A 26,099-nucleotide genomic window follows, 5' to 3' on the forward strand; every position below is an offset into this window, starting at 1 on the left:
GCACGCATAAACACGACACAGGAAGTGAACTTTACTATGAAGTTTAAAAAACATAATTATCACCTATAAAGGGTAAGCTATACTATATATAAATCATATCTCAATATAAATGACTTCAAAAAAGATTTTAATTTTAAAAGCATAGCCATAAAATAATTTCTTTAGAGAATAAGGATGTGAATTATATAAATAGTATGAAAATCAGCTACATTAATGTTAAGGCAGGTTGTAAGACATAAGTGTACATAAAACACAGCCCCACTTATATCCCCCATCTTATCTCTGTAGACTGGAGTCTAGATGCATTTTCTCTTTTCTGTCCTATGTTTTTCCCTACCGTGAACGCATTAACTTCTAATAATAATTCCTTTGCATGTTCTCTGGGTGGGCATTGGCCCAATGGTGGAGACTCAGCATAAAGGCTCTTCTCAGTTTGGCTCTGCTGCCCCAGGCAGATTCCAAGGATGAGCCCTGGCGATGACCCAAGGGAATGCAGTGTGGGGGCTCCTAGGGAACAAATAAGGAAAGTGCGTTGCTGGGCATCTGATCGTTTGGCAGCACAAGACAGGCGTGCATGACAGTTTGCCAAATTGAATATAGCTCTTAAGAACTAACTTATAAGAAGTCCCACCAGGCACTGTCAAAGATCCCCTTCCCAGCACACTCTCGAAAGCATTCTCAGAGGGCAGAATGGTCCTTGTCAAATTATTTATAGGAGATTGGTTCACATACTCTGAATGATATGAATACTTCTAATTATATCCGAACATGCCAAATGTCACTACAAACTACGCCGAGGGCTCCTGTTGCCAAATGCCTTGTCCTGACAAAGGGGAGGTAGCTGCAGCATCAGCACTTCAGTTCCTATATAAGCAGGACTGCCCCTCAAGTCCTATCTTCGCCAAGAGCCCTGGGGTAAGTGATTGGAGACGTGGGACACTAAGGGCCTTGGGGGCAAGCAGCAAGCACCCTATAACTACTTGAGCATGAACCAATTCCTCTTAAGCTTGAAGTTTTGGGTCAGGGGAACTTTTCATTTTATACTACATGGCCAGGGTTGCTGGGCATCACTAACAGGAAACTTCATGTTTTGCAGTGTGGGACCATTGTGATTTTGCATTTTCATCCAAAACCCTAGAGGTAAGACTTGGGTTTTATTGATGAAAGAAGGGATTTAACCTAAGGAACCTGTGAATAGTTCTTAATTACCCAACATTTCTGTGGTTTTAGAGCAGAAAGCGTTTTGGGGTGACTGGTTGGTTACACATGTTGGAAATCATTTTTCCACAAGGTTTTATTTTCAGAGACCGCTTAGCCTCACTGAAGCCCTAAATTAAGGGGACATTTAGGACAGGATGAGTTTTGACAGTGAGTTAGCAACTATGACTGTCCAGTAGCAATAAACTATTGTGTGCCAAGGCCTCCGCTGCAAAGCATCAAACGCATACACTTTATAGACAGTGCCTTAACACTCCAGGAAGCCTTACTTAAAACTGGAAACAAAAACATCTTGTTAAAACCATATTTGAGTTATTTTTAAGGATTTGCTTAATTTTGTGAGAAAACAATACACTGGTCTTCTTTTTCAAAGTCACAGATATTCCAGCCTCGGAGTGCTAAATGCCATGCATAATTTAGGAGCCAGTCTGCTGCTCCCTAAGGAGGTTACTACCTGAGAGTAAAGCAAAAATTCGCCAGTTACATGGCTCCAGGCAGAGGCTCACTGGTCTATCATAAGTCAGTAACTGTTGTGCATGTGACAAACTCTTAATGCTTTTCTTTTCCTAAGCAGAAAGAAAAGAACCCCATGGAATTTTCCTGGGGAAAAAAATGCCTCCATGCGGAAGCACTCATTTCCCCTCTGTGGTCAAATCAGTTAAACTGAAAGTTGAAATCTCTCGTGTCAAAAGAGATTTGGGGGACAGGGCAGTGCTAAGTCTCCTGTTCCCGAGCCAAAGGAAGAAAACCCAGAACATGGATTGGTTAGGAAGTTCTAACAGCCCACCAAGAGACACAACACCAAAAGCCAACAGAATGAAAACAGTCCTTTGATTTGGATCAACAATGATCATCTAAAAGATCAGAAAGTGTTTCTGATAGCTTTGAAAATACCAACTCCCATTTGCACAAAGCAATGCTTCCTTCCTAACTAGGTGGCTGTCCTAGCTTGTGGCAGATGCAGACATTCTGCAGGAGACAAGTGGATTAAAGTAATGACAGTTGCTGTAAAACAATCCCTCAACAGATTTAACTACAGAGATCACTAGAGTTCAAGGGGGGGAAAGGGTAGGGAAAAGATTTGCATGGCAGATGTAGGTACCCACTCCTGGGATTCAAGATTCTGGAAAGGACATTTGCCAAGACCTAAAACTCGGTCCTCAAATTACATTTTCTCTCCTAACTAGCCCTTCACACCGTGTTAGCATGTGGGCCAAGATGCCAGATTGAAGGGAGGGTCTCGGCCTGTGCTGTAGACCGCATTTCAGATTCTCATCCACAAGTCTGACTTCTGCTTTCTCTTCTCCCTCTCCCCTGTTCCCCAAGACAGACACCTCGGCTAAATAAATAGCAGCCATGAGTTCGGGTTCGGACGCAGAGATGGCTATTTTTGGTGAAGCTGCTCCTTACCTTCGAAAATCGGAGAAGGAGCGGATCGAGGCCCAAAACAAGCCTTTTGATGCAAAAACGTCTGTCTTTGTGGCGGAGCCCAAGGAGTCCTATGTGAAAAGCATCATACAAAGCAAGGATGGAGGGAAAGTGACCGTGAAGACAGAAAGTGGAGCAGTAAGTGAGAATGCTCTGAGCTCATTTCTGTGGCTCATTTCATTCCAGAGTTGAGATCTCCCTTGCTAGGGCTGCCTGAGCCTTCAACCACCCAAGTATCCTCCTCCTAGTGTGTGGCTCTAAGATTTGGGAGCTAAAGGAATTCAGACTACAGAATCTCCCCTTCCCAAGTTCCCTCAGGATTCAATCCGTTATAGCCTCCACCATCTCCCTTCAGTTCCCTACATCAGGTTTAAATCTCCAAGCCTGAAAAAATGAAAACCACCCCCTTCTGTGACAAAAATTCCTGGGTTACTCACTTGGTTCTATAAAGTATTGATATGTTTAAAGAAGTTTCTTGTAATGAGTGGGATGAAAAATTAAAAATGCTTCACCTAGTGAAATGACTATAAAAACAAAGGAAAAATGAATCTTGAGTAGAGCTGCAATAACCAGGGGCCTTTGGGCCTCTGTTCTGTATGTAGGTTTCAATTCCTCCAGCCATACAACCATGGAAGTAATGATAGCTGGGTCATGGAGGGTGGGTGGATTCAATCAACCCATGCTGCATGAGTGTATGAAAAACAATCATGTTAAACCTTCTGAATTTGCCCCGGCAATAGGAGGCAGAGGCAGGCGGATCTCTGTGAGTTCGAGGCCAGTCTGGTCTACAGAGTGAATTCTAGGACACCTTCTAAAACAATACAGAGAAACCCTGTTTTGGGAGAAAAAAAAACTTTCCGAATTTGTACACTTAAAATATGCTCACAAGAAGTACTAACCCCTACATTTTCACAGGAAATAGTCTTTCTTGGCATCAGACCCCAAAACAAATATGCTCATACCCTTTAAAAAGCATAAATAATAATATAATGGAAAGTGTGTTTAATCATAGTTATAACCAAATCAAACAAGCAGGCAGAAACCCTATCTCAGACTGGCCTGCTTTCTTACCAGACTCTCACCGTCAAGGAAGATCAAGTCTTCCCTATGAACCCACCCAAATATGACAAGATCGAGGACATGGCCATGATGACCCACCTCCATGAGCCCGGAGTGCTGTACAACCTCAAAGAGCGATACGCAGCCTGGATGATCTATGTGAGAGGCCTTTCTAGAGCATTCATTTCTCTTAAAAACAAAGCAAGAGGCACTGTATTAAATTTTCTGATTTCTTTCCCAGACCTACTCAGGCCTCTTCTGCGTCACTGTCAACCCCTACAAGTGGCTGCCAGTGTACAACCCCGAGGTGGTGGCGGCCTACAGAGGCAAAAAGCGCCAGGAGGCCCCGCCCCACATCTTCTCCATCTCTGACAACGCCTACCAGTTCATGCTGACGGGTGAGTGAGACATCTGTTTATAGGAACGTGTACACGCAACTGGTATAGACAAACGGAGCTCACCCTAGTCTTATTATAAGACACTGCTGCCTCATGGGACTTGCCATTTCCAAAGAACAACACAGCCATGACATTTACTCTTTCCAGCAGTCACCTCCACTTTAGGATGTGGACAGTGACACTCTGGAATTCACTGGCCTGCCCAAGCCAACAGGGATAGCAATGCAAGCTCAGAGGAAACAAAGGGCAGGTCTCTGAAAACAGATTAAGTTACTTCCCATTGTTTTTTTTCTGATTTGGATGCAAAAGTTGAAATAGATCTTAAAAAACATTGACCTCCTCAGCAGTCCAAGGAAAGATTTCAACCACATCCAGAGAATTCTGAATTCTTCTGTGGATGTTGCCAGCCTTGGGGACTGAGCAGGAGTGAATTGGAGGTGGAGAGGGGATAGAGAGAGACCTCTGAAATTTCTCCCACAGACGTTGAAACATTCTCCTGTCAAAGTCTGTGAGCCCCACCTAATCAAAGCATTCTCATGATAGGCCCCAGGACAGCACTAACTGCTTTTGTCTTCACACACCCAGTGTGCTGCCTCTGGCTATGGTCTTAATTCCCCCATTCCCTGATCTTCTGGGGAGTTTTGGTTGCTGGGGACATTCTTTTTTTTTTTTTTTTTTTTCCTGTTAGTTTTGCTGCACTTGTTTGTAGATTGTCTTTTAAGATGGGAAGAGGTGAAAGTGACACACCGGGGACCCCCTATGACAGACTTGCTGGGACTTTCACACAGATTCTGTGTCCAGAAGCTGTATTCTGGTTGCCCACAAAAACTAGTCACCTCCCCCAAAGTTACCCGGCTTCCATCAGAGGCTTCAATACTCAGTGCTGTGATGTACATCATCTCCTCCAAAGGCTCTACAGACTTTGGGGCTACCCTAAATCTAAAGTCACCTAGGCTCCCAAACATGCTTTTCGTACAAAACTATGCAGGACCCTGGCAGTGGCCTGCTTAGTATTTGAACACCGCCCAAAAGACCAGGAGATTGCTTTCTTGTCTGTTCTCTAAATGCAATATGGTTGTCCATGGTTTTATTCCCATTAGGAAAAAAAATCTTATTAATCAAATTCCATACCCATTTCCTGGAACAGAAGCCTAAGAATTTTGAAGTGTGTATATATATCCAACTAACATCTAGATTTATAGTGATTTGCTCTGGAAATACTTTAAAGTTAAAATTATCGGTCAATCCAGAATTGCAGAGTTAATAAACTAGAAAATTGATACAAACATATTATGAATATATAAACATCTATAATAAAAAGGAAAATAAAAAATGACAAACATGTACAACTTCAGACCATATCTTATTTGGCATCTCCAGCAGTCAAATGAGAGACACCAAAGACTGGGCAGAGAACAAGAAGGTGAATGATATGTAAACTGGAAGCCAAAAGACCCAGTTATCTGCAACCTTATCTTTTTAATTCATATTTAAAAAGACATTTCCTCCTCTCTGAGTCTCAGCTTCCCCGTCTTATAAGCAGAGGATTTCACCTAAGCCATAGTTAGGTCTCTAATGACCTCACAATCCTGTGACTCATATTCCTCACAACAAAAATGGCCTCATGCCTGAGGTTTCTTCAGAATAATCCAGTGAGGTTGGGTTAGCACAGAAATGACATGAAATTGGCCAAATTACTAATGACTATTCCTCTGTAAGACGGGCGCCCAGGGTCTCATTATCATAGTCGCTGTTCTTATGTGTGTTTAAGTTTTCTAATAGCGTAATTGTAAAATAATAGTAAGATATGCCCCCATGAACGTTTGGATAGCTATGATTTTAAAAAAAGAAAATAGGAAGTGTTAGAAAGTCTATGGAGAAATAAGGAGGCTACACACTGCCATGGAAAACAATAAAGTGGATCTCAAGCAACTGGAATATAATTAGGGCCTGATCTGTGCTCCCTACTGCTGGAAAGGTAGCAAAAAGAATTCAAAGAGCTCTTTGTAGGCCATGGTCACAGTAGCAGCATTTATAACAGCAAAAAATGCAAGGTACCCACACACCCACCAGCAGATGTTAAGCCAAGGGTGGTATATCCATACAATTTAATAATATTACTCTTCTTTTTAAAAGAGTCGGTTCTGATAGTATCACCACTAGACAAATCTTGAGGACACATTAAGTGAAAAAGTCACAAGGACAAACACTGTGGGTCTCTGCTTGATAGTAGTCAAATTAGTCAACAGAGAGCTGAAGAGTGGTTTTCAGGTCTTAAGGAAGGGGACCACTATGTAATGGATATGGAGGGTGGGTTTTACAAGATGAAAAGAGGTCTGGAAGCGGAAGGTACTGATGGCTGCACATGAGGAAGCATAATATCACAGAACTACACACTTAAATGGTGTGTATCTGGCCAGGGAGACAGCTTCATGAATAAAGTGCTTGCTACATAAGCATGAAGGACAGACTATGGATCCCCAGCACCCAAGCAAATGCAGCCTGGGCCAGGCCTACTCAGAATTACAGAGCTGGGGAGTCATGAATGGGGATTCTCCCAAACAAGCTGGATAGCTAGACTAGCTGTACCTGAGAGCTTTAGGTTTAATTGAGAAACTCTGCCTCAGTGTATAAAGTGCAGAGTGATCGTGATCATGGAAGGCTCGGACACACACACAGGTGCACATGCACTTACACGCATCCACACACGTCCACACATTCAAACAACCACAGGAACACATGCAAAAATTAAAAGGAGGTAGATTTCATGTTATATGTATTTAACAAAAACAAAAAGTTAAAAAAAAGAAATAGATGATTCTTGCCTCTCATTTTCACATATTTTACTCACCGAAACCCAAAGCTGAACTCACAGGTGCCATCTTTGAAGGGGCCAAGTCTGAGTTTGCATGACTCTGTTGCTTTATGTTGAATACACATTGCTTTGCTTTGCTTTGTTTGACTGGTGGTCTTTGTTCCTTTCGCAGACCGTGAGAATCAGTCCATCCTGATCACGTATGTGACTTTCTCATTCTTTCTGGGAGCCAGTGCCTGTCTTAACCATTGCCAGTATGTGCCACAGTTCTGATCATCTTTCCCTTCTGTTTGGCAGTGGAGAATCCGGGGCCGGGAAGACTGTGAACACGAAGCGTGTCATCCAGTACTTTGCAACAATTGCAGTTACTGGGGAGAAGAAGAAGGAGGAGTCTGGCAAAATGCAGGTGGGCCTGGTAGCCAGAACAGTGATCCAGACTCTGCTAGGGTGCCTAGGAGTGTGGATCCCCAGATGCAAGGACTACTCTTTCCTATGCAGGGGACTCTGGAAGATCAAATCATCAGTGCCAACCCCTTGCTGGAGGCCTTTGGCAATGCCAAGACCGTGAGGAATGACAACTCCTCTCGCTTTGTGAGTATCTTGGTCAAAAAGGGACCCTTTCGATCTTTACTTGGTGGGGGTCATCATATCTGAATATTTCCAGTGCTTATTTCTATGTGCCTCCATGTTTAGTGCTAAACACATTGCCATTTTTTTCCAGGGCAAATTCATTAGAATCCACTTTGGTACCACAGGGAAACTGGCATCAGCTGATATCGAAACATGTGAGTAACTGACCTGCTGAAAAATCTAAATGAGGAAGCAAGCCAGTTTGTTTGCAGGGGCGTTCTGTTACACTTTCTGTACAAGGAGCCTGCAGAGCAGCAGTGTGCCCACAGAGTTGTCTGTGAGTTCATGCCAGACTCACCCACAGTTCACTATCTGTACCCCTTATCTCAGTCTAAGGGTGACAGTCCTCTCTCACATTTCAGAGGACTTCCAAACCTCAAAATCAACTCTAACTTCCACCCCCATGGTTACTTTTGGGTTCTCTCTGATTTAAAAGTCTCCAAGGTAGACTTTCATCTCGGATAATGTGAGGTGATCCAAGGACAATTTAAGTCAGTGAACACACAGAGGTTATGGATTCCTCATTTGAAACTTGTCCCAGGGAAGTGTACTCCAGTGGCTGCACCTACATGGAAAGGTACATGATGGCTATCACATGCATTTCAGTTCTAATATGTAACTGCAGGGTGAGAACCATGTCAAAATCTCAGTGGAGCCAAATGTAGTGTCCCCAGTTTTGGCCAAAGATGCTAACGTTTATAATATGTCAAAAGAATGGATTGTTTTTCTAGTCCCATCTCTTTCTTCCCAGATCTTCTGGAAAAGTCTAGAGTCACTTTCCAGCTAAAAGCTGAAAGAAGTTACCACATTTTTTATCAGATCACTTCCAACAAGAAACCAGAACTAATTGGTAAGAAAGGACTTAAATTTGTGGATGGGAGTTAAAATTTGTATTAACAATTTCTCGTGGTAAACATATACCTGTAATTCTGTGTATCCAGAAATGCTCCTGATCACCACCAACCCGTATGACTACGCCTTTGTCAGTCAGGGGGAGATCACAGTGCCCAGCATTGATGACCAAGAAGAGTTGATGGCCACAGATGTAAGTTATAATACATACACACATGTTTTTAAATGTCCATTATGTATGGAAATGGCAGCAGCAAATCCACAGAGGTGTGATCACCTTGGTGTATATTATAAATTCTCATAAATAGTGTCTTCTACCCTAACCTCTGCCATTTCATCCTTCCTGGTAGAGTGCCATTGACATCCTGGGCTTCTCACCTGAAGAAAAAGTATCCATCTATAAGCTCACAGGGGCCGTGATGCATTATGGGAACATGAAGTTCAAGCAGAAGCAGCGTGAGGAGCAAGCTGAGCCAGATGGCACTGAAGGTATCAAAAGACCCCCTAGCTAGGTTTGAATGGCAGAATTTTCAAATTGAAACACTTTAAATTCCACCCTAAACTCACATCTCCTTGTGACTGCACTTCTGAAGACTAGAGCACATTTGTCAACGTGCACGCCTTCCCCACTACCCTTGTTTCTCCTATCTCCATCACTTCATCATCACTGTCAGTTCAAATAAGCTATAACAAACCCCCGCTGCCACACAGGAGCTCAACTGAGAGCTACAGGGTTGGAAACAGACTGGGGTGGAACAATATTCCTGTTTTGTCTTGGCAAAGGTAGGTAGGTATACAATAGGTTTATAAATTGTTTTAGCACTAGCTAGGAAAGCCTAGGAACTGGCAGTAGAGAATCTTTGCACAGGGTGAGTGATGAAGGATGCTCCTAGGTACATCTGTATGTATGTAGGTGTTGTCTATATGTAAATCCTTCAAATGCAGAAAGCAAGTCAGATACAAACAAAGGGAACTGACATAGAAAACTCATGTGTTCTACATATGAAAAAGCATGCATTCAGTACATAGGAACTACCACCCAGTTATTCCCCTGCCCCAAACCCTTCCCCAACCAACCTAGTCTGACATTCTTCTCCCTCTCCCTCTCCCTCAATCTTCTCTATACCTTTGAGACTGACATAGAGCATTACACATACCTTTAGAGAGGATCACCCAATTTAATTAACACCCACTTTTTCAGATGAAGAAATAAGTACCTTTGAGCCAGTCTGGTTAAACCTAGAAAGGTAAAAGTCCTATAAGAGTCCAAGTATTCAGCCTTTTACCCTCCCTAATAGTGAGTGTTATGTATGTTTATCTCACTCTTCTGGCAATACCTGATCTTAAAAGTGTGGGAGGGGGCTATATTTCAAACCTTGAGCAGAATGTCACAATAAACATTGCTCTGGTTAGTGAAAGTGTTCTCAAATCCTACTTGCAACAAGTCACTAAAAACCATATAAATGATCAACCGTTCAGTGGCAACCATATGCCTTAATATACATACAAAGAATCTTAATTGACTTTCTCTGAAACTGTTTAAAGTTATTTTTAACCCAAATAACAGAGTAATTAGATAGGAGAAAGACAAAGGGATGAGGATAAATGTTAAACATTTCTTGATTTCTGTCATCACAGTGGCTGACAAGGCTGCCTATCTTCAGAATCTAAATTCTGCTGACCTGCTCAAAGCCTTATGCTACCCCAGGGTCAAGGTTGGCAACGAGTATGTCACCAAAGGCCAGACTGTGCAACAAGTAAGTACATGTCCTACATGAATCACATATGCCAAGGCCTATATGATATGGCTTGATAACACTAACAAATATTACTGTATTTATAAAGGTGTACAATGCAGTGGGTGCCCTGGCCAAGGCCGTCTATGAGAAGATGTTCCTATGGATGGTCACCCGCATCAACCAGCAACTGGACACCAAGCAGCCCAGGCAGTACTTCATCGGGGTCTTGGACATCGCTGGCTTTGAGATCTTTGATGTGAGTTATCATCACAATAATAAAAAGTGAGGGGCACAATTTTGAACTTTGATGTACTGAGAATCATTTATATTGTACATACTATTTTCTCCAACACTGTACCTAGTACAAGAGTTAACCCCAAAATATCTAAGAGATAATAAAATAATAACAATAATAGCTAAATTTATTGAACAGTCAGTATATTTTTGATACTATTCTAGGAACTCAAAATGTTGCCTCATTTAACCTTCAATACAGAGAATTCAATAATGCTACCATTATTGTTACACCAGAAATTGGATATACAAGGAAAATCAAACATGTGCTAAAGATTCCATGGTCATGCGACACAAAGTCATGATAGGCTCTGTCTGCAGCAATTGGCATCTTGCATTGATACTTGGGCATGGAAGGGAGAAAACTCAGAGGCAGGAGCCCAGTCATAGGTGCTGGCATCTCGTCTTCCATGCTTGCCTTATATAAACTATTTCACCTGAAGGCCTGGGCATTATCTTGAGTAAAGTGAGACAGTAAGTGATTGTAAAGACTCTCATATCTTCAATTGCTACACTGCACCAGATCTCTACTTTCAAAGATCAGACAAGGAGGTTAATTGATGTCAACAGAAGAGAAACTAAACTGTCAATTTCATTTTATACATCAAGTGATGGTTTTAACACAAGTCTTCCTTAATAACAGGACAGCCAAAGTTAAGAGTGTGAACTCTTCTAGAACTAGAGAACAGAGGGTTCCACCTCTATTAGTAAGCTTTCCTAATAAACCACTTTCCCTTTCTCTCCTACAAATATCCACTAAACCTGGGAAATCTCTTCTGCTCTGTGTAGTTCAACAGTCTGGAGCAGCTGTGCATCAACTTCACCAACGAGAAACTGCAACAGTTTTTCAACCACCACATGTTCGTGCTGGAGCAGGAGGAGTACAAGAAGGAGGGCATCGAGTGGACCTTCATTGACTTCGGGATGGACCTGGCTGCCTGCATTGAGCTCATTGAGAAGGTTTGTACAGCTTTCATGGAAGGGTCTGTCTGTGAGGATGACTCTCAGATCTCTTAAAGAATTCTACAAAGCATTACTGTTCTTTTGAGAGCTGAACAAACTGGAAGCACACTATTTAGAAATCACTTCTTCTTTACAATTTTTATAAGAGAACGGTTTGGGAGGGGTTAGTTAGCTTCCTTTAGTTCTTTCCCCATTTTGTTCCAATACTGATTCATATCCAGTTTAAAGACAGTTGTGAAACTACATCTGCGACTGTCAACTTCACTGGAAATGCTCTCACTAGTTCTAATCTGCCTCTATTATAGTCCAGAGTGTCATTAATACAAATTAATTATTTTCTAAATAAAAATTGATGCAGAGATGATACAGTCAGCACACTAGAAATCAAGAACTCAAATGGCTTGTACTACTCAATAATCTTTATTTAAGGAGACTAAACATCTAAAAATTCCTAAGTAATGTTTGAGTTATTTATATTATTTTTTCTCACTAAACATGGATACACTCAGATATTATTCTCAGACAAGACAGAGAGGAGAGAGAGAGAGAGAGAGAGAGAGAGAGAGAGATTGTACATGCACACAGGCATTTAAACACATGTAAGTATATCTCCTGTGCACATGTGGGTACCAGAAAAGGAAGCTAGGTGTCTTACTGTGTCACATCACATTTTGTAGTATTCTCTTGAGACAGGACCTCCACTAGGTTGGAGACCTCCTACATACCCCACAGCAATGGGGTTACAGGTATGCATATGACCATGCCTAGTTTTTATGTGGGTTCTTGCACAGCAAGTCCTCTCCCCCACTGAGTTAGTTTCTCAATTCCAGTACATCCTTTTTGAAATAAAATAAAACTTTGACAACAAATTTATTCATTTAACAGGGAGTGGGTGTATGATAATAAAATGTATTTAACAAATCACCTGCAAATTCCTTGGAATTCATGTCCAGCTATTCTTTTAACTGACCCTAATGCTATTGGTTGAATGAGAGATGAGATGGTGGGTAAGTCCTTCTAGGAATGACAAAGGAACTGTTTGAGCATGAAGCTTGACTTTCTCTGTGTTTATATTTACTTGGGGGCGCTCATAATTCAAATGACAGACACCATGTCTACATTTATTGAGAAGTGAAGCTGACATATGTCTACTTTTCTGAATTCAGCCACTGGGCATCTTCTCCATCCTGGAAGAGGAGTGCATGTTCCCCAAGGCAACAGACACCTCCTTCAAGAACAAGTTGTATGACCAGCACCTAGGAAAATCCAACAACTTCCAGAAGCCCAAGCCTACCAAGGGCAAGGCTGAAGCCCACTTCTCCCTCATTCACTATGCTGGCACTGTGGACTACAACATCACTGGCTGGCTGGACAAGAACAAGGACCCCCTGAATGATACCGTGGTGGGACTGTACCAGAAGTCAGCAATGAAAACTCTGGCCAGCCTCTTTTCCACATATGCCAGTGCTGAAGCAGGTACTGTCTATGTCCTTCATCTAAATCAGACTATTCCCTCAAAATGTTCCTGTACTGCTCTGGCTTCTGGGAGACCACTCTACTGATGAGTTTTCTTTTGATCTCAGATGGCGGTGCGAAGAAAGGGGCGAAGAAGAAGGGCTCTTCTTTCCAGACCGTGTCAGCCCTTTTCAGGGTACAGTATGAATTTAAATTGGAAAAATATATTCAGTTTCTAAGGATTAAAGTATGGGATTTAGAATAAATCAGAAGGGAATGGATGGTGACAGGAATCACTTAAGATATTCACTCTCATCGGGATAGATCTAAAGCAATACTTAGATGCTTTATTATTTATTCCTTATTGTGATTACCCAAAGCATTTGGGAACACAAACACACCCTTAGAAGCTTCTTGAACACAACACACACACACACACACACACACACACACAAGGAAATGTGTTTCTGACCCTCAGTGTTATCCCTGTGATGGTTGCATTCCTATCTCACTAACAGTATCATTTGAGGATGTTCTTGTGTTTCCCTTTGTTTTCTTTGGGACAGGATCTTCATACTCAGGCCAGGCTGACTTTGGACTTGTGAACTTACTACCTCAGGCTCTTGAGTGTTGAATTTCGCGCATGTGCCGCTTTGCCAGGATTTAAGTTTCCTTTGAAAATGAGCATGAGATGCATTCTTTAGAACATTCTCCTACCAAAACACATTTTCCCCTGAGATGGGTTTGACATTTTTAGAAAAGATGAAAGCCACATAAGACCAAGCCCAGTGATCTGAATGGATGGTTGACTACAAAAGAATAATACTTCTATTTACAAAATAGTGTAGCTTATCCATTATATACCTGCACATTTCCATAATGCAATTATAATTCTCCAAGAGCAAGGTTCTTCTTGGGAGGAACATGTAAGATGTCTACTCTGAAGACTGCTTGGGAGGATTTTTTTTTGCCTCATTGCCTTCAAAACTAAAATGCAGGTGTGACCTATGACCTTTGACCTACCCAGAAATTTTGTTCTATTCTTTTTCCATTTCTCTATAATCTGCATTATCCAACAAAACTGATGGTTGCTTTGTAAACTTGTCTGTGAGAGTATTTTTAGGCTTAGATATCATGGTATTTGTTTTGATTTCCTAATGACTGGGATGTGAAAAAAGCACATGTAAGAGATATTTGCACGAAGAGATATTTACACGTGTGTTCTCTACAGCTTAGTGAAACAGTCTCTGTCACACTCTTCATAAAACAAAACAATAAATTAGAAAATGCTGTGATCATTTTTTTAAAGGAAGTAACAGCAAAGGTTGGAATGACTGCTAACCCAGGTTTGCGCTGAGAATTGGTAGCTACTGTGAACATTATGAGTGCTAACAAACAAAAGAGGCCACAGAGATCATCTTCACTGTTTTCAGATGAGGCCCAGGGAGACACGGCACGCATAGCATCAGCTGGCCGTGGTGGCAGAGGGATCCTGTAGTCTTTGTTTTGTGGTACTGGCTGGGAATTTTGCCTGTGTATGGAGGCTACTGACTTGGCTGTCTGGATCTAGGTGTTACAATGGATCCCTTGGTAATCTGCATCTATTTCCAGTATTTTGGCGTTCTGGCTGTTTAGCAGGTTAAACACTGAAGCCTTCAAAAAACGCAGCAGCTAAAGCCCCATATGCTTACATCCAATAGCTAAGAGTGTACTGTATTATTTTTACTACCCTCCCAAAAAAAGAAAGAAAAAGAAAAATCAAAACACGACTTTCTCAAGGCCCTTTTATCTCACTTTCTAGGAGAACTTAAATAAACTGATGACCAACCTGAGAAGCACACATCCTCACTTCGTGCGGTGTATCATTCCCAATGAAACGAAAACCCCCGGTAAGACACTGAGCATTGATAACAAACTAAGCCCAATCTGAAAAATCAGCCCCCAGGACTTAACTCCTTTTCTGTTTGCAGGTGCCATGGAGCACGAACTGGTCCTGCACCAGCTGAGGTGTAACGGTGTGCTGGAAGGCATCCGCATCTGCCGGAAGGGGTTCCCCAGCAGGATCCTGTATGGGGACTTTAAACAGAGGTCAGGCCTCTTAGCTGTCTGATACTGAATGCTATGAATGCTATGATTATTTATTATCCTAATTGGGCTTTGCCCATTATAGTTTGTGTCTTCCACTTAGCATAACTACACAAATAAGAAGTCAAATAATTCAGTCCTGTGGTAGAGGGTAGTATAATAGGCTGGGTCACAATCTGATCTTAGAGAACAATTAGATCTCTACTTTCATTTTTGTTCTGGGATTTAAACAGGTACTTTTTTGTGGCAGCTGGGTAAGCAATTGCACCTTTCTGATCATTTTGTCTGTGTTTTCACCAAACAGATACAAAGTTTTAAATGCAAGTGCTATACCAGAGGGACAGTTCATCGACAGCAAGAAGGCCTCGGAGAAACTCCTGGGCTCTATTGACATTGACCACACCCAGTATAAATTTGGGCATACCAAGGTATGGTCGCGATTCCGGTACACCTGACCCATGTATCCACAGCCTTTTCTGTGTCTGCTGAGTGTGGGGATGACTTGTGACTTCCTGTTTCTCCAGGTTTTCTTCAAAGCTGGCCTCCTGGGTCTCCTGGAAGAAATGAGAGATGAGAAGTTGGCCCAGATTATCACAAGAACACAAGCGGTCTGTAGGGGATACCTAATGAGAGTGGAGTATCAGAAGATGCTGCAGAGGAGGTAAGGGCTATGTACGGCAGCGGGATCATGTGGACTCTCCATCAGCTTTCCCTGTGCACTGATGCTTACATTCTTTGATTAGCATGAGCTTCCACCCCTATAGCACATCAACATTAGTGTCGCCCTTCAGGCTAGACTTCCCAGAACTTCTCTCCTGCCCTATCTATCTCACACACAAGAAAGTCGGCAGCAGGCAGTTTTCATTGCCCCACATCTCTGACCCCAGCTCCCCATGGTATTCCATGCCAAATCCACCTTGCTTTGCTTGGCTGTCCAGGCCTTCTATTCTACCGTATCTTTCATGATATCATGTCATATCAAATATATTCTACCATATCATCTTCCATGTCTAACCACACAGCCTTTCCCAGCCGTGCTAAACAACTCCTGTTCTCAAGCCTGTGCAGGTCCTGTCCCCTCATCCATATCTACCTTGTCTTCTTTCCCCAGTTAACTTCACACAACTTATTTGCACGACATTTTTACTCATTGCTCTAGTCACTAGCCACACACACAGTTTGCTCATTCTGTTCACCTGTATTTTGTAGATTGGTATTACAAGTGTTTTTTTTTTCCTACCCATCTTTATCTTCTCAAAGTCAGAATTCCTAGCAACTGAACCAACAGAAATAAAACCTGCATGCTAACAAACTTAAAGATGCCTACGTGTTGTTGCTATAAACCAGTCAAACCTTGCCAGCCCATTGCTACCATTTGAAGGATTGTACCAATATTACCATTTCGATTTTTTATTTAAATAAAACAATTTTGGAATTTAATCTTTGTTAAAAATGTCTTCTGATGTTAATGAACTTCTTGAGCTGACAGGACTGAGTCACTTAAAGAATTTAGAAAAGCCAGTTTATTATCTGAAGACACTCACAAGAGAAGAGTGGCTGATTCAGTGGTGATCAAAGAGGGAAGGTTTGAAGGAAAGAGCAGCTGGGCTGAGGTGAGGCAAATCATTCAACATATGGCCCCTCACCTTGCAGCTCACAGCTTGCAACAGCAGGACAGCACAGTCCCATTACAATGGGCATGCTCTCCCAGCCACCATTCTCATTTGAGGATGCTCTTTCTGTGGCAGCGGTTGCTCAGACAGTACAGTCTGTGCCCTACAGACTCAGTCTGTCTTTACCAGCTCACCAGGGATTGAGCACACTAAATCGCTCCATGTGAATAGCACTCATGTTAGCAAAGCAGCCATACTGAGGACTACAGACTGTATTTCTGACTGTGAGAATGAACATGTGTCAGTACAGGAAAAGCCTGTTGCTTGCTATAAATGTCAATCAAATTGCTGCCAATGGGACAATTGCACCCTCTTTTCTCACACTCCAGAGAAGCCCTGTTCTGCATCCAGTACAACGTCCGCGCCTTCATGAACGTCAAGCACTGGCCCTGGATGAAGCTCTTCTTCAAGATCAAGCCCCTGCTGAAGAGTGCAGAGACCGAGAAGGAGATGGCCACCATGAAGGAGGAGTTCCAGAAAACCAAAGATGAGCTCGCCAAGTCAGAGGCAAAGAGGAAGGAACTGGAGGAAAAAATGGTCACGCTCCTCAAGGAGAAAAATGACCTGCAGCTCCAGGTTCAATCTGTGAGTGCTCTGAGGTGGCCGCCTCATTTCACCATGCTACAGGAACTCTGCCTGGCCTCCAACACTTACAGCACAGGGTCAGGGCTTGACTTGAGGAAAAGGAAGAAAAACTTTTTGAGGGATGGTGGTGGCTTTATTTTGTTAGTAGTTTGCTTACCTGTCAATATTGTGTTGAGGAGAGTACAATTACTTCCACATTACAAAGGGGAAAGGGAAGAAGATTCAGTAACATCACAAAATTTAACAACTTTGAAGTAAGTAGTTTAAAGCTAAATCCCCAAATCTTACTCAAATATTTTACTTCTTTGGCTTAGCTGCATTGTCCCAGCCTTAAAAATAAAATTCTGAACTAAGCCTACTAGTACAGGCCTTTAATGCCAGCTACTACAGAGGCTAAGCCAGAAGGATCCCAAGTTCAGGGGTTACCTGAGCTATAAAATAAGTTCAAAGGTAGCCTCAGCAATGGAGTGAGATTTTGTCTCAAAAAGTTAAAAGGAGCTGGAGATACAGTTCACTGGTACAGCACCTCCCATCTGCTCAAAACTCTGGGTTTAGACCCTAGCACAACACAAAGCAAAACAAGCAAGCAAACAAACAAACAATAAGATGTGCCAGGATAGTTCTATTTAAAAAAATCCAGGTGCTTAGATTGTCTTATATGTCAATATAATCAGCACCCGGGAAGCAGAGGAAGGCGGATCTCTGTGAGTTCAAGGCCAGTGGGTGTACATAGTGAGTTCCAGGACAGTCTGGGTTAAGTAGAGAGGCCCTGTTTCAAAAAGCCAAAAGAGAAAAGGTCAAGACAACCATCCCTCCTTTCCTTGACCCCTGAGATTTAGCTTATTAAATGTACATACTTGCATTTACTCAGGCAGAACTACTTACTACCCTGGAAGGCAGTGCAGGGCATCCCCCCCAACTCTTCTGTGTGTATGAAGGAGTTTCTTAAGGTCACTATTGATAAGTCCAAGGAGAAGCTGTAGTCAAGGTGGGGAGTGACTTTAGCAACAGTACTTCAGTCAGACATAGCCTCCCATTTCCTTGGTCAACAAGTCCAACACTGTTAGGAAGAAATTGTGAGATAGTTTATCAAATGCTTAAGACTTGATCCTGTCTGTCTCTTTCCATGGTCAGTAAGTAAATACACACCGAGTGTATCACTATGAAAGACAACAACAAGACCTGAGACATCCTCGGCCTCAGCCATTTCCAACACCGAAATGAAATAACTCTGAAGGAGCTGGAGAAAGCCCCAGAGCAGAGCAATCTAGCAAATTCATGGCTGAATTTTTGAGTCCTTTAATTAGTTACTTATAAAATTTTATGAAGCAGTATAATTTCTCAGAATTACTTGCTCTTATATATTCTGAAATTCATTTTGAGGATAATAGGTAATTCTTTAAACAGAAACGGAAACTTCAAGCCATTATAGTATTGTTACAGACCATCATAAAAGTCCAAATGGATTAAAAATACTGCTTCATGGAAATGTATTTAATTTAACTTTTACTTTTATTTTTTTAATTCTATTTGACAACCAGTATGTTGAAAAAATAATTGAAATCAAAACTAACCAATGTCACTAAATCAACATCCTTGATTATAACAACTAGATATCTCAGAGATTATTTATTATAACTTCCCTAAAACTAGCGGGGGAGCAATTTGCCCAAGACAACAGCTATGGGTGTTTGGAGACAAAAATCCAAGCTCCTTACTGCCCTGTGTGTAGCTCCTTCTCTTCTACACACAAAAATACCTTCTCCAGCCCAATCCTTGTGTACACTTCTTTGTGTCTTAACACCCAGTCTTACTTTTTAATTAGTTGCACGTCTCTCAGTCAGATAAAATAGTCAGTTAAAGGTGCTCTTATATATGAATTTCTCATGCTGAGAAATTCAATACAATTCCAATGAACACTTTGTGCAAAAAAAAGTAAGTTTCAAAGGAAGAAACAGATTAAGTGTCTTAATGAACCCACAGGAAGCAGACAGCTTGGCTGATGCTGAAGAAAGGTGTGAACAATTGATCAAAAACAAAATCCAGCTGGAGGCCAAAATCAAGGAGGTGACAGAGAGAGCTGAGGATGAGGAGGAGATCAATGCTGAGCTGACGGCCAAGAAGAGGAAGCTGGAGGACGAGTGCTCAGAGCTGAAGAAAGACATCGATGACCTTGAGCTGACACTGGCCAAGGTTGAGAAGGAGAAGCATGCCACAGAGAACAAGGTATGAGATGTGTACACGGAAAGTTTATGGCTCTTTTGAATTATGAAGTAAAACGTAAGAGCAAATCTATTAAAATATAACATGTAATGCAAAGCATGTTCGCTTCCTAAGGTGAAAAACCTCACAGAGGAGATGGCAGGCCTGGACGAAACCATCGCCAAGCTGACCAAGGAGAAGAAGGCCCTCCAAGAGGCCCACCAGCAGACGCTGGATGACCTGCAGGCAGAGGAGGACAAAGTCAACACCCTGAGCAAAGCCAAAACCAAGCTTGAGCAGCAAGTGGATGATGTAAGCACATTTTAAATGTCCTTTTGAAATATTTCTTTAAATGCATTTCGGTTTTAACGGATTTCTCTCCCCCATCAGCTTGAAGGATCGCTAGAGCAAGAAAAGAAACTGAGGATGGACCTAGAAAGAGCCAAGAGAAAGCTGGAGGGGGACCTCAAACTGGCCCAAGAATCCACAATGGACATAGAAAATGACAAACAGCAACTTGATGAGAAGCTTAAAAAGTAGGGGCTCTAGAAAGAATTCTATGTGATGCCATCTTTCAAATAATTTTCATATTAACATGTCTGCTATTGTGTCTAAAGGAAGGAGTTTGAAATCAGCAATTTGATAAGCAAAATTGAAGATGAGCAAGCAGTAGAGAGTCAGCTGCAGAAGAAGATCAAAGAGTTGCAGGTGAACCATTTCTCTTTTTATTGATTTATCTGGTGTTTTGTGACGGGGCCACACTAAGTAGTCTAGGTTAACGTCAAACTCACAATTCTCCTGCCTCAGCATCCTGAGTTCTGGTAGAGAAGGCATGGACTACACCACCCAGTCTCTTATCTTTCTTTGTTTCTACACTCCACAAAAAAAACTGAAATAGAAATGAACTTGAGATGTGTTAACCTACTTGTTTGATTTCCAGGCCCGCATTGAGGAGCTGGAGGAGGAAATCGAGGCAGAGCGGGCATCCAGGGCCAAAGCAGAGAAGCAGCGCTCTGACCTCTCCCGGGAACTGGAAGAGATCAGCGAGAGGCTGGAAGAAGCCGGCGGGGCCACATCTGCTCAGGTGGAGCTAAACAAGAAGCGGGAAACTGAGTTCCAGAAACTTCGCAGGGACCTGGAGGAGGCCACCCTGCAGCATGAAGCCACATCAGCCGCACTTCGAAAGAAGCACGCGGACAGTATGGCGGAGCTTGGGGAGCAGATCGACAACCTGCAGAGGGTCAAGCAGAAGCTGGAGAAGGAGAAGAGCGAGCTGAAGATGGAGATCGATGACCTTAGCAGCAATGCAGAGGCTATCGCCAAAGCCAAGGTACCTGACACGGTCTCTGGAGGAGGTCAATGAGCCAGAAAACCAGCATCTATCGTTCTTGGCATCAAACATGGTTTGCAGGGATCTTATAGTATTATTCAAATATTTCCCATCCTAATATATTCCTGTGGTTTCATTTTCTAAAATTACCAACTACGATGTCTTCAAAATCCACTTAAGTGAGTGTCAACACCATTGGGATACATGGGTTGCTCCCAACAAGGAATGTAGCATCTATCTTGAATTCTGTCACATGCTAAAGCACCAATATAATACCTTTCTACTCACATCTCACATATAATTAAAATATAATTTATTTTTAATATTAAAACATCTTAAATCCTGAAAGAATTGGGGTTTATCTTTTTTTCCACCTATATTCAGTGTTTGATTTTTTTTTCCTTGTCCTCAGGGAAACCTTGAAAAGATGTGCCGCACTCTGGAGGACCAGGTGAGTGAGCTGAAGACCAAGGAGGAGGAACAGCAGCGGCTGATCAACGAGCTGACAGCCCAGAGAGCACGCCTGCAGACGGAAGCAGGTAAAGGCGCCTTCTCTGGTTCCCCACATCCTGCACCGCGCGAAAGGGGTTCTTACCATACAGGCAAACTCTCGTTTTTTAGAGGGAAACGAACAAACTATCAGAATTTTTTCATGGCAGGCCACAAAGGTGTAGGGAAGCAAAACTAAATAGGCTGGTTTGTTATGCTTCTGTGGCAATCCTGCCTGAAAATCTGCATTTTGAGTTTTATTTTTTGTTAATTTCTGTAACAATGTTTAAAAATGAATTTAAAAAACCACACACATCTGCACACAGCTTGTTGTTATACCGTGAATTCTCGCACTTCTACTGTCCTTAGGGGAGTATTCCCGACAGTTAGACGAGAAAGATGCTTTAGTCTCTCAGCTGTCAAGAAGCAAGCAGGCATCTACCCAGCAGATCGAGGAGCTGAAGCGTCAGCTAGAGGAAGAAACCAAGGTGAGTTTTACCAGAATCCTCTTCACAAGCCAAACTTGAGATGCCCAGTTACATTCTACTTAAGGTGTGTAAGTATTACAATGAATTGAAATCGCTGAACTGTCACTTCTGCAGGCCAAGAACGCACTGGCCCACGCCCTGCAGTCCTCCCGCCATGACTGTGACCTGCTGCGGGAACAGTATGAGGAGGAGCAGGAAGGCAAAGCTGAGCTGCAGAGGGCCATGTCCAAGGCCAACAGCGAGGTGGCCCAGTGGAGGACCAAATATGAGACGGACGCCATCCAGCGCACAGAGGAGCTGGAGGAGGCCAAGTATGTGATGTGAACTTAAGAAAATAAATTTATGCTCTCCATGTTGCTTAACTCAGCAACTTCCATGGGATGTCACGGTGGTTTTGTTGATGATAACACAAAAATATCAGTAGCTAAAATTTATTGAGTGTGGTTTCCTTTAACCACATCTGTTTCAATTCAGGAGCTGAAGCAAAGACAAGTTTTGTCTTTCCTAGTCATCTCCATTCAAGTGCTTCACACTCATGGGGTCATTTAACTTTCACAGCACTGTTAGGTTGCTGTCACCGTTTCTCTCCTTTTGTAGATGGGAGAACTGAGACTGCAAGAAGTTAACTTCCTAACCTGAGGGTATAGACTTATTCAGAGAAACGGCTGGATTGGAACCAGATGTTCTATTCCAGGGGTCATCTTCTTAAGCTGAGTGGACAGACATCTCTCTAAAAAGGCACAATCAAGTTCTCCAAACTATACAACATGTCTAGGGTTGGTCTAAAGAAGATATAACTTGGGCTGGAGAGATGGCTCCGCCGTTAAAGGCTAGGCTTGCAACCAAAAATATAAGAAGATACAACTTTAGTCTTGGTATACATAGGGCACCTTCAAATGAACATTCTTGAGTGTCACGTTTAAAGGGGTTTTCTGTGTCTTAAGGAAGTGGCCTTGGTACAGCACTGGGATTGAAGCAAGAATACAGAGTATTCAAATGAAAGTCAAACTCCCCTTTGCTTCTGCTGTGTGGATTATCCAGATTATCTATCAACTGTGCTCTCTAGTTAGATGGTCCAAACATTTATGATTTAAACAAATTATCTATTTTCTGGGGGCAAGGGGTCTTTAAAGGAATCAGAAAGTCTGAGAAAATAAACATATTTGGTATCTTTTTGCCCAATAAAGGTATCTAGTAAGCTTCAACTTCTTCTTGGCTTAAGCAGGGCTATGTAGACCAATCCACAATGCTGCCCTAGCTAATAATTTTCACAGTTATCCCCAATAAGAACTCCTATAAATCCCAAGTCATTGAATGTATAAGGCACCTAGCACTGACAGCAGCCTGTGGGAATCCAGCAACGTTCTGGGAACTTCACCAATTTTGGAACTTTCCAGTTCGTTACTCTAGAAGGCAAGTCTTGTGATCACTGCTTTGAAAATCAGTTGGTTTTGCCAATATAGGACAGGACAATGAGAAGGAACCACAGCAGTTATTGCTTTGTTCCTGGCTTTGGCCAGGTCTTGACAGTCTGGCTAACTTCTCAGGAAGAAGCTGGCTCAGCGTCTGCAGGCTGCTGAGGAGCACGTGGAAGCCGTGAATGCCAAATGTGCTTCCCTGGAGAAGACGAAGCAGAGGCTGCAGAATGAGGTGGAGGACCTCATGCTGGATGTGGAGAGGACCAACGCGGCCTGTGCTGCCCTGGACAAGAAGCAGAGAAACTTTGACAAGGTGGTTTAGCCTGCTTAAACTTTACATAAGCTTTATTTGGTCTTCCTTCTCCCTGTCCTGGCTGACAATTTATGGCTTTTTTAGGTTCTATCAGAATGGAGACAGAAGTATGAGGAGACTCAGGCTGAGCTTGAGTCCTCCCAGAAGGAGTCTCGTTCTCTCAGCACAGAGCTGTTCAAGGTGAAGAATGCCTACGAGGAGTCTCTGGATCAACTCGAGACTCTGAAGAGAGAAAACAAGAATCTGCAGCGTGAGTCTCAACCTTCCCAACCCTACTTAGCCCTGGCTAGATCTTCCCATATGGCCTGCCTTTCCAATCCTACTTAACTCTGGCTAGACCCTCCCATGTTGCCAGCCTTCTGGATCCTACTTAGCCCAGGCTATACCCTCCCATGTTGCCACATTTTCTCTTGTCTGCTCTTCCACAGAGGAGATTTCGGACCTGACTGAACAGATTGCAGAGGGAGGGAAGCACATCCATGAGCTGGAGAAAATAAAGAAGCAAGTGGAACAAGAGAAATGTGAGATCCAGGCTGCCTTAGAGGAAGCAGAGGTACATGTTACTATGTTATGGGGGAAAATAAAAGACAAACACGAGCAAAACTATCAAGCTGAGTAACGGTACCATGAACTGAATACATTATTATAGAGCAGAGATAATTCAAATATAGGACCTTTGTGCACAGGGCAATTAGTAATGCCCATACTGGGGCTGGAGAGATGTCTCAGCTGGTAAGAGCTCTTGTTGCTCTTCCAGAGGACCTGTTTCCAGGGCACCTGGGTACAGTTCCCAGGACACACATCTGTGGCTCACAACCACCTCTAACTCCAGCCTCAGAGGATCAGACACTGTCTGTCTCCTGGAGTTCTTGCACCCACATGACATACAGCCACACAATCACATATGCAAAAAAATACATTTGAGAAAAACACAAATACTCTAACCCATCTTCAGCTTCTTAAAATTTACTACAAGGAAAATTCCAAATAACAAATTAGTATCATTAATAGGCCAGGAGAGGTTACACATACCTGAAATCCCAGCATTTGGGGACAGAAGCAAGAGAATTATCCCGAATTTGAGACCAGTTTGATCTACGTAGTAAGACCAAGGCTGCCCAAAGCTTTGTAGCAAAGTCTCACCCTGAAAGACCAAAAGGGGCCCAGAAAAATGGCTCAGTGGGTTAAGGCACTTTCCACCAAACCTTATACCCCCTGTTTAATTTCCTGAACCCACAAGGTAGAATGAAAAGTACAACTCACATAGATCTATCTCTGACCTTCATGTACTCACACATTCTCTTTCTATCTGTCTCTCTCAATTATTTATCAAATAAATAAGTGAAAAAAACCAAAAACGTATGACTAATGTGGGGAAAGATTTATGATAGACACAAATATTTGCTTTTAAAAAGCAAAACATGTATTTGCATATACAACTTCGATTAGATAAAAATAGTATAGGGGAATCAGAAGGATCATGAAGGAGCCCAAGGCCACACTGAACCATAAAAGCAAGACAACCTGCCTTAAAAATTAATATATAAAGTGTACCACATTAAAATAGCTGTCTCTCTGTGAGGGACAATGGGAAAGTGTTTTTTATATATTATCTCCACATTATACAATAAGTATGCATTATATAATCAGAAAAAATTGTAAACTGATCATTTCTATGCCAGATTAGTATTTTACACATGAGAATTGTAGTTTATGGAACATTATGTATGCCACACATAAAATTAATCAGATAGTTCTCAGCACTGCCATGAATCTTTAGACAGTGCACAGTACTTTTATTACAGAGCTGACATATATAATCCATGACCAAAAAAGGATTTGCCTCATAGGTTCTTAGGACAACTACATTAACTTTAAAGTTCAGCAAGATGACAGCAATAAGAGCTGTCTTCACAAACTCATAGTAGATGCGTATAATGATTATGATGGTAGCACAAAGACAGGAACTAGTGAGGGAGGTTAGTTTAACTGACCCAGGACACTGCACACCTCCATTCTCCTGCTGATGTCCCCTATTGCTGTCCTTAAGGCATCTCTGGAGCATGAAGAGGGAAAGATCCTGCGCATCCAGCTGGAGCTGAACCAAGTCAAGTCTGAGATTGACAGGAAGATTGCTGAGAAGGATGAGGAGATCGATCAGCTGAAGAGAAACCACATCAGAGTTGTGGAGACGATGCAGAGCACATTGGACGCAGAGATCAGGAGCAGGAACGATGCTCTGAGAGTCAAGAAGAAGATGGAGGGAGACCTCAATGAGATGGAAATCCAACTGAACCATGCCAACCGCTTGGCTGCTGAGAGCTTGAGGAACTACAGGAACACCCAAGGCATCCTCAAGGTAGACGTCCATTGACCTCAGAACACACCTGTCTGCCATTCTCACAATTACTTCTTAAGCAATCTGTTTTAGCAGCCTTCCCCACTGCTGTGATAAAATACCCTGGCAAAAGCAACTTAAAGGAAAAAGTGTTTATTCAGGTCATCCTTGCAGTCCGTCATGGCAGGGAAGTCAAGGCAGGGGGAATGTGAAGCAGCCACAATCAGGAACAGAGAAAAAGGAATTCAAGCTAGTGTTCAGCTGGCTTTCTCCATTTTATACAGTCCAAGATCCCCTGCCCAGGGAATGGTCCTGACCACAATTACA

General features: G+C 42.4%; 1 protein-coding gene across 1 annotated transcript in view; it reads left to right on the plus strand.

The window, feature by feature from the left end:
* Window positions 1-1,096: 1,096 nt before the first annotated feature.
* Window positions 1,097-26,099, plus strand: part of LOC101825198 (myosin-8) — a 29,789-nt gene continuing 4,786 nt past the window's right edge. The window contains exons 1-33 of the mRNA XM_005067606.4: window positions 1,097-1,140; window positions 2,545-2,784; window positions 3,721-3,864; window positions 3,947-4,103; window positions 7,091-7,118; window positions 7,216-7,324; window positions 7,417-7,509; window positions 7,640-7,703; window positions 8,300-8,398; window positions 8,490-8,593; window positions 8,751-8,889; window positions 10,039-10,157; window positions 10,246-10,395; window positions 11,223-11,393; window positions 12,563-12,872; window positions 12,980-13,047; window positions 14,653-14,740; window positions 14,822-14,939; window positions 15,241-15,364; window positions 15,461-15,597; window positions 16,939-17,194; window positions 19,178-19,420; window positions 19,532-19,708; window positions 19,787-19,932; window positions 20,014-20,104; window positions 20,337-20,726; window positions 21,139-21,265; window positions 21,585-21,703; window positions 21,818-22,014; window positions 23,251-23,434; window positions 23,519-23,684; window positions 23,863-23,987; window positions 25,485-25,793. Of these exons, the coding sequence (XP_005067663.2) occupies window positions 2,575-2,784; window positions 3,721-3,864; window positions 3,947-4,103; window positions 7,091-7,118; window positions 7,216-7,324; window positions 7,417-7,509; window positions 7,640-7,703; window positions 8,300-8,398; window positions 8,490-8,593; window positions 8,751-8,889; window positions 10,039-10,157; window positions 10,246-10,395; window positions 11,223-11,393; window positions 12,563-12,872; window positions 12,980-13,047; window positions 14,653-14,740; window positions 14,822-14,939; window positions 15,241-15,364; window positions 15,461-15,597; window positions 16,939-17,194; window positions 19,178-19,420; window positions 19,532-19,708; window positions 19,787-19,932; window positions 20,014-20,104; window positions 20,337-20,726; window positions 21,139-21,265; window positions 21,585-21,703; window positions 21,818-22,014; window positions 23,251-23,434; window positions 23,519-23,684; window positions 23,863-23,987; window positions 25,485-25,793 (4,962 nt within the window). The 5' untranslated portion in view covers window positions 1,097-1,140; window positions 2,545-2,574. The remainder of the gene's footprint in view (window positions 1,141-2,544; window positions 2,785-3,720; window positions 3,865-3,946; window positions 4,104-7,090; window positions 7,119-7,215; window positions 7,325-7,416; window positions 7,510-7,639; window positions 7,704-8,299; window positions 8,399-8,489; window positions 8,594-8,750; window positions 8,890-10,038; window positions 10,158-10,245; window positions 10,396-11,222; window positions 11,394-12,562; window positions 12,873-12,979; window positions 13,048-14,652; window positions 14,741-14,821; window positions 14,940-15,240; window positions 15,365-15,460; window positions 15,598-16,938; window positions 17,195-19,177; window positions 19,421-19,531; window positions 19,709-19,786; window positions 19,933-20,013; window positions 20,105-20,336; window positions 20,727-21,138; window positions 21,266-21,584; window positions 21,704-21,817; window positions 22,015-23,250; window positions 23,435-23,518; window positions 23,685-23,862; window positions 23,988-25,484; window positions 25,794-26,099) is intronic.

This window comes from Mesocricetus auratus, unplaced genomic scaffold (genome assembly GCF_017639785.1).
Source record: "Mesocricetus auratus isolate SY011 unplaced genomic scaffold, BCM_Maur_2.0 Super-Scaffold_100007, whole genome shotgun sequence".
NCBI classification, from domain to species: Eukaryota; Metazoa; Chordata; class Mammalia; order Rodentia; family Cricetidae; genus Mesocricetus; species Mesocricetus auratus.